The sequence below is a fragment of the Dermacentor silvarum genome, chromosome 3 (genome assembly GCF_013339745.2).
Source record: "Dermacentor silvarum isolate Dsil-2018 chromosome 3, BIME_Dsil_1.4, whole genome shotgun sequence".
In the NCBI taxonomy this organism is placed as follows: Eukaryota; Metazoa; Arthropoda; class Arachnida; order Ixodida; family Ixodidae; genus Dermacentor; species Dermacentor silvarum.
The window spans coordinates 89,769,918-89,782,351 of NC_051156.1; the positions used below are offsets into that span (position 1 = coordinate 89,769,918).

The window sequence follows — 12,434 nt, forward strand, 5'->3', positions numbered from 1 at the left end:
CTGTGGCATTTTTGACCATGAAAGCGTTTTGTTTCAGAGGATTGCCGCAGACTTCTGCATGCAACAGGAATTACGCCATCACCTGACAAAGGGGCACCTGCCCGATTCACGCTGAACACGTACCATTTCTAAACCATTTACCCCTATCGCGGAAAGTGAATAGTATTGTAGACTTTCGGTGCCCCTTTAGCTCACCTCGGCAACAAAGTTGGAGCATTATCTCGGTGGTATTCTTGATATTCCTTTCGATATTAAGGGATGAAGGCCAAGCATAGGGTCATGCACATGCGGCTCTCGATGTCACTGCAAGGAAGGATGTTGTAATCGCCAACCGATACGGAAAAAGAAGAAAAGATCATTTAGACACACGCCGTGCGGTGACAGATTGACGGTGACACTACGAGGCAAGCTTCTCGTTCTCGCGCTTTCTTTCTGTCGTCTCGGTGTTTGTTGCACTCATTCTTTCCCATGCGCCACGTTTCTATGGGTAAGCAACGTACCTGATCATGGCGTATACCATGTCGTCGTTCACTTTGTCTGCAGTGTAGCATGCGGATTAAAGGCATTTCGCTTAGGATTTCAAGGCCGTTGGGCGCTCCTACCGTTTGCCGCTTCTTCGGCGTGTTCCTCCAGCTAGGGTGTATTAATGCGTTGTGCTGTCTGTAAAATCTGCTGAGGCTTGCCAGCAATGATTATGTTCGTTTTTGTGGCCCTTAAAGTAGCTGCACCAATGATCATGCAGTTCATGTCCTTGGACCTAGTTTTAGCGCGGCTTCGCGCCATGTTGAACTGTTGCTGGTTGCTTCTTGCAGAACTGTTCATTTTTCAGGCTTGTGGTTTTCACGTTGACTGATTTGTAAAGCCGTTAAATCATGCTGTACCGTACGGGAATGTTAACATTTATGTGCTGCTTTAACAGCATGATTATTTTCGCTCAAGAACATCTTTGATATTGGGGTTGCCAGGACAATTTGATAGAAAAATGTACATCAGGACGAAGATTACTATTAGCTGCGGAATATGGTATTTCTCCTCAATTGTTGCTGAAAAATTTGCGTCATGTTTGTTAGGACAAAACAACTTGCTGCTGTCTGAGCAGACTTACCACGCACCGTGCTTTATTTGCATCTCAGCTGTGGGCGTTTTGGGAGTGTATTTTTTACTGATATACATTTTTCGTTAATATATTTTGTGGTGTAGGAGTGCAGTACCTACGTCACAAAGGGCTAAACCTGGTCTTGCCGTCGGCTCTTCTCCCTTTAAAATAAAACCGGCGGCTCCTCTCTTCCGTAACATTCGAAAAAAATACTCATAAGCTGGTAAACCTTCAGCTTTGTACGTTTCTATGCAGCTAACTAAGAGCATTTAAGATTGCGAAAACTACAGCGGAAAGGCTAGCGGAACTATATCGACAGTGGAGCGCTACCTCGTGCATTTATGCGCTCGTTATTTCAGCGACTTCATTGAGGAAGGTACACATTCCCATTGACAATTTCACAATTGCTGTTCTTGAGACCACTTTCACGACAAGTATTTCGCGATGTCTCGTTTATTCAGCGGTAGCGAGATGAATGCAATCGATATAAGACGGCACCAGCGACGTGTAATTTTTATTGATACACAAAAATTATTTTCGCAAGGGCAGAATTAGAAAAACATTATCGAGGCATCGCATTAGTCAACAAAGCGTAGCCGCTACTTAACCGAAGTTCAACTTTGCAACTGAGCTTCCTTGTGCTTGTCTGCGAGACGCATCTGGCAAGTGTGCAAACTTAGTTGTGCCAAACTCCGGGAACATCGTGTACAAGGCCGTTCTCATGGAGGCCCACGCCTCTGCTGCAGCTCTCACCGCAGAAGTAGCGGTGTGACATCCGAACAAAGGCGAAATCGCAGCCGCGAACTTCAGCCATCCTTGCTGCAAAGCATTGTCTGTTACTGCGGCCCGAGCATACTTTCGGAAGCGCACGTTTGATAGCCATCAGTGGTGGCTGTAACTACGCGTATAGATTACTTGTTCATGCGCACCCTAGTTACGGAGCGACTTCGTTGTCGAACGCCAACTAGCTCTTTAAGACATAAGCGTTGTCGCGTGAGACCCTCATAGTGTTCGAAGGTTTAGATGCTATGTTCCGTGGAAGCGCTTCGTGGCGTATCTCCGCCATCAGGTGGCATGGCCTCAGGCAGTGTTTGCTGTCTAAATCCGCAGCACGTCACTTGTGAAAGAGCGCCGAAATGTACTCTTCTTCCTTGGATAATACACATATTTATGTCATAGAATCAGAAAACTATTAATGGCTGCTTTCACTATTCGTATGGCACTCTTGGTATGGCACTCTTGGTACTCGTATGGCACTCTTGGTACCCAATCTTGGTTGAGACACAAAATATTACTAAATCACATTTTATACGTTCGTCATTGCATCAATGAAGACCAAAGAAAAGACAGTCTGAGAATGGTGGTTGTTGATGATGATTTATTTCTTGATGAATACAGCAGGTATATGCTCATATGTGAGATGGTGGCAAGTGTAATGAAGTATATACAGGGCGTCTTGAGTTACTCGTACCAGGCGCCAAAGAAATCGATGCTTTGCGTGTGCTAAACTTGCACATTTGGGATAAAATCATTTATTTAAAAATAAAATTATTTAAATATGGGACCGCATTCACAAATCTTTTCGTTCTTTTTTCCTTACGATCAATTCTAGTGGATGACATTTTTGTGAATACGAGCCCTACCTGCAAGTGATTTTCTACACAAGCGTGCAACGCAGATAAGTCTTAGTAGAATAGTTGTCAATCATCTGCGCAGCTACTCAGGTTACAGTATCCAATTAGGCTTATCTGACCTCAGTGTTGACCTAATGATCTATGACCAAAGTAGAGCCACAATCATTGGCCTGTATTAAAAAAACAAAAAATGAAACACTAACGCTAGAACTTTTAGTAAAAGCAGGTGCGTGCCAATAGTTATGTTGAGCACATCTCCTTCGAAGGAGACAGGCCAATAACGAACCGCTGTTGTGAATAAAAGCTTCGCGAATTCGTCCCCTATTCTACACCTTTCTTTTACCGTTTCGCCGGGTGCAAACACAGCTCCGCCTAGGTTAAGGGCAGGATTAGCATGCCGTCAAGAGTGATTATAAAAAAGAAGTGGAACCGAGCAAGAAAGGACCTTCATTGTGGCAGTACAAAATTGTTTATTGTGGAGAATTATTTTCTTGAACAAATACCTTCGTAATTTGAGAGGTTTTCCTACCTTTATTTTCCTTCTGTTCCATTTCATACAACTAGATCACTGTTGTTACAGTCTCTGTCCTCAATTGCTCCTCCGCGTCCAATATTTATAGTGGCTTTCTGTGATGTTGGTAAAATGCACGGCAACTCGAAAATGGTTTCACTGAAGGCGACTGACAATGTCAATATGCGCTGAAACCAACATTATCCTCTAGTGTCATAGCCCAGCTAACCTCACCTGTCAAGCTGGCCGATATTTTCTGCTGGGGTGATGAGCCATTCTAAGAAACGAGGATCATTTTACTGTGAAACAGCTGAAGGGTTACCGGGCTCAGACTTGCTTTGCGTCAACAAAGCCAGTGGATGGAACACCAACGTGTTCGGTGACATCACTCGCCCCATATAAAGATTTCAGGCCGTTATCGGGCCGTGGGGGTGAAGCAGCAGACTGACCAGGACAAAGCGGAGAGACGCAAGAATACACGACACTTATGTCTCCCCGCCTTGTCCTGGTCAGTGCACTGCTTCACCGCCACGGTATGGTGATTAGTCACCAACTCGCCCAGCTTGCCACATTACTGAATTTCAGGCAGGCTTCAAACAGACCTGCACTCGAAACCCCTTGAAATCACCACGTATACTACATCGCAGCTTCTATACATAACTAACGCTCCTGTGCGTTGTTTGCTATGAATAGCTCTAGAATGCTTGCTACGAATTAGCAATAAAAGTACGCCTTCGAGCAGAGGCTGGAATTGCTTACTTACGATATCTTATCCATCATCGCCACTGCTTCTCTTGCTTACGCGTGAGATATTCTCAGTTTATTCTGACTGACACACAGTAACCGTTTCATTACAGCACCGCAGTGCCCACCAATTGTTAGTCTAGTGTCGATTAGCATTGCTGATATCGTAGCATTTCATTATGTACTGCAGAGGGTAAGCTGAACCAAAATGTAGATGCGAAGTAAAGGTGATGATCTGAGTGGCTTGTAGCATGACTGAATGACGGTATGTTAGAAATATCAACCTCTTCAGTAAGTTTTGCGGTGCGTCATTCTATTTGCCGCAACGATTGCCATGTGAAACAAAGAAGGCGCAGAGACAGGCAAGCATTAAGGCGTTTACCGTCTAAAAGCCACCCTGGGGTTATAGAATGCGCCATAGTGGAGGGATTCGGTTTAACATGGATATCGTCGGTGTTCTGTAGCTAGCAAATAAATTTCTGCGCACAAGCGTTTTTACATTTCTCCCTCATTTAAACATGGCATTCACTGTCCCAAATCTGACCCTTCGTATTGTGATCAGCAGGAAAAAAAATGCTGTAGCCAATAATCCTCCACGGTGGTTCCTGAAGACAGCCTGGGTGTTGACTTGCTAACTACCCGTTTACATCTCTGTAACAATTTCAGCATGACGCTGAGATTTTGATTCGACCAATATCACATTTAATCAATTCACACACGATACCCACAAGCGTGAATCACCTCAGTACCAACATTTCATTGCCTAATATCAAGTACAAAGGAAAGAGCTTGCTTCTGGTTCTCTGAAAAGCACAAGAGTATATTTTTTTAGTTTCCTGAGAATTGTCAAAGCAAACGAAAGAAAAAATTTATTCATTTTGATGGTAATGAAATTCCTTGTGTTTAATTTTCAGCTTTCAAAATGAAAAACTACTCCACGCAAAAACTGCGATTGATTTTTTTAGGAAGACAGGCGACGAGATGTTCTATCTAACGATGCGCTGGGTTTTGCACTCATAAGTCGAGAACCGCTGCAGTATTCAATAGTTCACAGCAGGTTTAATTTCATATGAAGCCCAGAAAAATATGGTTTCTTAAATATACATCAGGGTCAGAAATGATACAACAAAACACCGAGAAATGTGAGTTACATGAGGTTTATCACTAATGAATCGTTTAGCCTTGTGCGTGGCAATTGTTGTACGTAATCGCTTGTGCTAAAACGGCAGAATATATCACTCGTGGCTCTGCCATGTCACCGCGTAGAGGTTATGCGACTTCATAGTTTCGAGCCCGGTGCAACGATTATAGTTGCACCGCACTAATTTACTTTCCCAATAATAATACATTTGCTTCCATTACACACTCTCCAGCAGCACTACGTAATTTCCATACTATCACAGCACCTCGCTTTCTTATTTGACGCCTGGGGCGAGCAACGCGAAGAACTCTGCGTATTCACAGGGTCTGTGTGGAGCACTAGCCGGGAGCTGTAGCCTAGCTTATAGGAAGTTGCATATTTTGCGTAATGTCTTCCGACTCGTCTTAGCGTCCACGTAGATGTCGATGAAGTTCCGCACGTAGTGCGACACCTTGGCGAAGTAGAGCGGCTCGTCCTCTTCGCCGCACTCCTGGGGACCGCCCACAACGATACCGTGCAGCTTCCACGTACCGTTGCTTCTGTGCACCACAGGACCTCCACTGTCTCCCTGTGAACATGATTGATTATTACTTATTTATTTCATTCAAGCAATGTGCGCAGTTAGATTGAGTTAGCAAGTACTGGCCCAATAGCTGAAACTATGTAATGCAGTTCGATGTCCCTGTACGATAAAGAAAAGCTCAATATATACTGAACGCTGGAGAGAAATATTACGTGATACAAAAGCTATAGAACTGAGAGGTGGTGAATGTACACTATATGTTGTCCATGATAATTAATCTAGAAAACACAGTCTACTTGGCGGCCAAGGCGAAATCCAGTTCTCGCCGCGGGCGCTTCCCTAAGAAATGTGGCCACGATCGCCTTTAGAGGCGGCCCCTATATATAGTGTGGGTAAGTGGAGCTCCGCTGGCTTTCTGTCACAAACAAGAGTTCGGAACTGGAGCAATAAGCTATGACAGCTCACTTGCATTCTCGCAGACTTAATTTTCGAGAGCTGTTTTGATTAAGTACTTTGACAAAGGTAACAGTAAATTATATCGCAAAGCAATAATTAAAATATTTCGTAATAATGGTAACAATGTGGCACATTTTGGTAACATTTTACAACATAACTTATTACGCTTGCCGGTAGTTGATAAAATGGGATTAATTAGGGCATTCAGTTCAAGAGATGATATAGTGGTACCATAAATGTCCTAAAATCTCCCAATGTTATTTGCCAGTTCCTTATTTTTAGTGGTTCTGTTTTACTTTTTTTGACATGTGCACTGCTTCATAAGATTTTCGAAAAGTTTATGCTACTCTGTATGAAAGTCGACGATACATGACATTGCTTATGTAACATAAGGCCAAGGAATACTACCCATTGGCCTCAACATGCCAATGTGCTCGAGGAATGGAAAAAAATCGTGAGAAATGCCAAGCGTGACACCTGAAAGGTTGAAGGATTGAAGGGCACACAGACGTCATCCGGCACTGCCCGCACAGAACACCCGCAAACGTCCAATGTGATTTAATCATTGCTAGGCAAGATACTTATTCGCGCTTGCGTAGTAATTTTCTGCCGCATTGCTTTAACCAGCTAAGACTTGATAAATACTTCCATCCGTATGAACCTTCCCTGTGGTTTGAAATTAAAGGGAAATCTCTTTCATTATCAACAATATTTGTGAAGGCTTTCCATAGTAATGTCCAATGGAGCCGTTAGCAGTACCGTTGAAATGTACGATCAAATGACTAAGCCGTTCCATTGATTACAAATGGGCATATAATAGTTTGTGCCACTCGTATTTGACTTCTTACAACGGTAGACCTCTGATTATTATTTTATCACAAGAAGCGGTCATTTGACAAGTTCATAAGTTCACGGTCGATAGGAGACATACCTTATTGATGCATCAGTCCTAATCTGTTGGAAGAGCAGACCATGTCGTCGATAATGTTTAAAATATTTCTGCCTGTGTTTTTCGCAGAAATGCAAAATGCAGAATTGCGGTCAAGAAACAGTTAGACCCTATGAAGTTTTCGGCATCAGTACTTACATCACAGGATGAGCCGTAGTCGTGGCCACCACACAGTATCGTTGGTGGAACGTTGCGACCACTGTGGTCCCTACAAGCTTCCGTGCTCATGGACTTCGTCAACGTCTGCTTCAATTCTGCAGCCTCGCTTTTGCCGACTCCTCAAAAAAAAGAAAAAAAAGAACAAACACGTAAAATTCATATCTCAGTCCAAATGTGCACCTAAGGCATACGCTCAATCTATATTAGGTCTTGCTTTAATTCTGAGCTCGACGGTTCGCGTCTTTTGGGCTAGCTTAGCGAATTTCTGACAAGGGTTCTTGTTTTAAACGTCTTTTCGGCAAGGTACTACAAGTTTTAGAAGTGCGTACTATGGTGGCTTTGACAAAGTAATGAGCATTCTTGGAATTCCGATGTTGCTTTGTATGCCTGTGTAAATGGTATACGCGTGAATACTGTTTTAATACAGCGAAGTAGAGTTCGTTTTAAGAGCAAAGCGATAGTTTCTACTAATTTCATGGTAATCGGGAACGCTTGGATCTTTCACGCATTATAGGACAGACGACAGAACACGTGAATAACAGGCACTAGCGCTAAATTCCTACTGACATTTATTGCCCAGAAACTTTGAACTGATGCACATTGGAACAAAGAAACAGTATAAAAGCATGGGGAAAACAACGCCATCACACGAAGCATTGTGCATGGTTCTGCAATTTGTCTTCTGCCGCATTCTGTGCTGAAACTTGAATATCGCCTCATATTAGATTTCTATGCTCAGATATTTTTCCAAAGTGTAGTTTCGGTGACATTTGCAAAGTTTAGTGCAAACTCGGTTGCTTATGGGTTACCTGTGCGCCACTTCCAGTGTAAAATGGTAGAAACTAAGGAGAAGTTGCGGCTTGTGTTCTGTTCTTTTTCCATATAAACAATAAATAATAACATTCCTAGAAGCTTGCGTTATGATGCGTTATGATCTAGAGTGACATTCTTGAAAAAAAATTACAAGAAACATTGCGCTAAAGGCGGTCAGATGTAATCAACGGAAAGTAACTTCAACGAAGACCTAGCTAGAGCATTCTTACATACAATACTTGCAAGGGATAAAATCAAGAATGCTTATTTAGGCAATTAGGCTACAAAGAAGAATTAGGTTACGCTAATCACGAACACAACTTTTATGTCTAATACCTTTTAATGGAGGATTACTGGCACACAGAGGATGAAAAACCGCATAGAGCTTGGAATGAGCGGCTGGCATTTAAAAAAAGGCAAAGGTTTGTGGGTGAAGCGGGCGTAGTGGCGCAATTGCAAAGACTACGTGAGAAACCACGTGATGCGACCTCAGAGTGACAACGAGCACAGCCGCAGGCGTTTGATGAGTCGAAGATGAACAGGGTTCGTTTTGTGTTATTTCCGAAAAACGCACGCCATATAACTAAAGTGTCCACCTGCGAACCGAATATAAATGGACGATAGGCTCGCGAAAAAAAATATGGATTTCTTCTTGATTCAGAAACAAACCGAAATGAACGATGCAATGTAAAATGCGCAATGCCAAGTTTGGACCGCAGTCCTAATACTGTACGCCAAGCTAAAATTCTGGCTGACGACACAACGTCTCCTTACATTGGATATTTTAGCTGAAATGAAAACGAAGGCAAATAAATAATATATGAGAGCCTGTGACTGAATAATAATAAACTCCAGCCTAATGCGGCCAAAAACTGCCGATATATTTCGCTCAATTATTAAGACGGCCAACGTGGACTTTAGAGCAGCTTTTCGAGATGTTGCGCTGCAGAGTTAAAAACCAATTTTTAAGAGTCTGGTTTCATGAAGAACACTCATAAGAGCGTTCACGTTAAGTATCTCACCCTTGCCTTATTTCAGGCTGTTGCTGTGTTTCACAAGATCACGTACATAATCCCACGGCGCTTAAAAGTACAACTGCATAAGGGTCTTGTTTATTGTAAACTGTATTACTATTCGTTAGTATGAAGCACAATTAGCATGTCATACTATGGAAAACTGATTACATTAAAGAAAAAGTACTTTACCTCTACATCAAGTATTCCGGTTGTATATTGAATCCGCGAATAACTCCACTGTTTTAAAATACGTCATAATTCGAGCCGATGAACTGAAATATTGTAATTTAGTCGAAATGATGCAAAAAATGCAATGCGACGTCTGCTTAGATTGCAAATGGCCTAATATTGGCTACGAGAACCAAAAGCTTACAGGGTTCTCTTAAGATGAAACTTATCGCCGCAAGTTTCAGCATGTAAATGCATTTAAATAGCAAGATAAAATTGTGAACGGGTGATTTTTCTCTTTGTTTAGGCGACCAATAAAAATAGTTGAAGCTTAACACGACCCTATAGTGTAATGGTTTAAATTAGGCTGACACCGATCTTAGCTAATTTTATCGCGTCATTCTGATTTACAGAATCTTAATAAGCCGAATGGTTGCTTTGTTTTGAGATTTATGTTGTTCATTATTTACTGCTTCTAATATTATCGCAATTGTAGCCATGATTGTCATTCTTTGCACTGATTTTATATCATGCACAGGCGGGCGGTCTAGTTGTTTTTTGTAGTACGGAATGTTTGTTTGCTCATATTTGATGCTTAAACTATAGTGATGTATGAACTATTGTGATCTGTTCGTATGCGCTGTGCTGCCGCTCCTGCAGGCAGGAGCAGGAACCTATGTCAGACAGCCCATGCCTTTAGTCTCTGCCTCCACTCGAAAAATAAAAATTCGGGCAAATAAAAAGTATATTCAATAAATTTTTGTTACATTAATAGGCGAAAAATAAAATCGGGTTTGTCGTAGAATCTTTCGTTCACATCTTTTTTCTTACGGGTGTGCCGCGCAAACTCTGCACAGAACAGCACAATATCCGAACAGTGTCCTATTAAGTTGAAAAACTGAAATTAAAGAAATTTTCGCAGATCGCAAGCACTGTGGGTGTCGACGTTATGCGCATGTAATCGTTTCGCAGGTAATTGGCTACCCAGCCTTTATTAACCCCGATGCCTTCAGAAGGAGCGCATGGGTCGTTTCATCGCATGAATAAGATTGACAGCTGTCTTGCGCGATCGTGCTCGTGGGTATCGGCGGCGCCGGAGAGGCAACAGTTCTGGCGCCTGGTGCGATCCTAGGCTCTATTCTGGACATTCCGCCATTTTCTTCGAGGCGTGACGTAGGCGCGACACTTACAAAATGCCACTGATGGCCCCGATTTGCTGTCGTAACGTGACGCAAATTTGACGTTTTGCCTAATAAACTGAAATGAAGGCACGGAACCTAACGTTCCTGATTAAAGAAAACAGTTTTCTTCCCGTAGTAAAAAGAAGGTAGCTGGCTCAAACCATACGATTATTCCATCGTAAACGCTTCTAGCGTCCGTCATTTGGTGCGTCGAAGCCAGAGTCTGCTCCTTTAGGTATGGTGAGTCTCCCACGGGAAACGGAATGAGTTGTCGTATATTGGCGCCCACGCGCTTGTTTTCTACCTTAGGACAACATACGCGATCTACCAGTGATGATCAGCGCACGCTCTAAGACGCGTTATCGCTATCTCGTGAAACGCAAGTGACTCAGCCCGACTCGTCTGGTTGAGCAGCAGCCGATTATCATCGATAGCGTTGCGCGCACCACATGTATCCGCTTGCGCGACACCAGCGCCGACGCTGCCATTTCTTGTTCGCTTCGCTGCATACTCGCACCGCGTGAGGAAACCTTAAGGCGCCACCTTGTGTATATTTATTTTTATAAATTAAAAAGCCGCTGTTGTCATAGCCTCTGATGATGCAAAAAGTCATTAATCTTGATTACGATACAAAGACACCAAAGAAAAGTGCAAAAGTGGCAGAAAGTTTGCTATGTTCAACCAATATTATTTCAAATAAAGGTGTTTAAAAAAACGATGGCCAAAACATAAATGCCAACACCACCCAAGAGCGATGCAAATGCTATGAGCACGCGTTATGAACAAAAGATTTTCATGGCCCCAAATGTCAGGGAAAATGCGGTGATACGCATGCCTCTCGACCGCCATTGCATATGGTCGCTCCTAACCATAATTCGCGCGGCTCGTTGCACCACAAATTATGGCGGAAAATATCTCCCGTGGTGGCCCAGCGCAACGTCACGCAACGTCAAATTGACGTTTACAAAACGGCCCTTCCTGTGACGCTCCTCACGGGATATTCCTTCAGCCAATCAACAAGCTGGCATGGCGGCTATCTGGGAACGCCGCAACATATTCGCGAAATTGCACATACATTGCACGCTACCGTCCACTTGCGCATACGAACAGATCATAATAGTTCATACATCACGATAGTTTAAGCATCAAATATGAGCATACAAACATTCCGTAATACAAAAAAGAAATAACCACCCGCATGTGCATAATATAAAACCAGTGCAAAGCGCTAAAGTCGCAACATAGGTGCCAAGGACCAGAAAAAAAGTATGTCCATAAAATTTGCAGCTCCACGTCACGTTTCGTCATTCTGCTGAAAACCCGAAATTGCATTTTGCAAAACTTCCGTTTCCCGGCACAAATTTGAAAGAACGTGACCTCTCGACAGCCAATCAGATAGAAGACATCGCGGATAATGGCGGCCATGCAGCCGCCGTGCGTGTCGAGAATAGAGCCACATGCCACGCATGATCGCTTCCTGGCCTGTTCTTTCTCAGCAAAGCCATTGAATTGGGAACCTATATGGAGCTTCTGTTCCTAAATTCCGGCAGATGAAAATGTTGAAAACTTTGTCAATAAGAGGTAAAAATATGCATATAGAAATTAATAAAGAGCAGAATACTTGTTCAAAGAAAAATGATTATTACACTTTAGCGACGAGTATCGTTGGAATCGTGAGAGTACTTGTCGGCTGATATTATTTTCTTCCCTCGTGTCACATCTAATCAGGTCACGAGAATGTGAACTATGTTGCCACAGACGTCGGAGTGTTGCTATCAGCGCGTAGTAAACAAGAGAAATTTCTTGGGCTCTTGGCGAGCCTTGCGCGCGCTGCTTTTGACGGCGGTGTCCCATGACTACGGTTAGTGTGTGCCGTTCTCATTTCATCACTGGGGCACTAGACCAAGGCTGAACGAACCCTTTCTATCTGAGCACGTGCTCGAAAACGACGTCAGATGATGTGTCGCGAAAGGAGATAAGAAACTTGAGAACTAGTTCACGTGTGATAACTAGAGATATAACAAGGGCAGCTAACACAATGCA

General features: G+C 43.0%; 1 protein-coding gene across 2 annotated transcripts in view; it reads right to left on the reverse strand.

The window, feature by feature from the left end:
• Positions 1-2,456: 2,456 nt before the first annotated feature.
• Positions 2,457-12,434, reverse strand: part of LOC119445573 (chymotrypsinogen A) — a 37,427-nt gene continuing 27,449 nt past the window's right edge. The window contains exons 5-6 of one of the 2 annotated variants that reach the window (XM_037709844.2): positions 7,193-7,329; positions 2,457-5,694 (exon numbers count right to left, since the gene is read on the reverse strand). In XM_037709844.2, the coding sequence (XP_037565772.1) occupies positions 5,488-5,694; positions 7,193-7,329 (344 nt within the window). In that variant the 3' untranslated portion in view covers positions 2,457-5,487. Of the gene's footprint in view, positions 5,695-7,192; positions 7,333-12,434 lie in introns of both variants that reach the window. The other variant, XM_037709843.2, reaches the window with a different exon arrangement.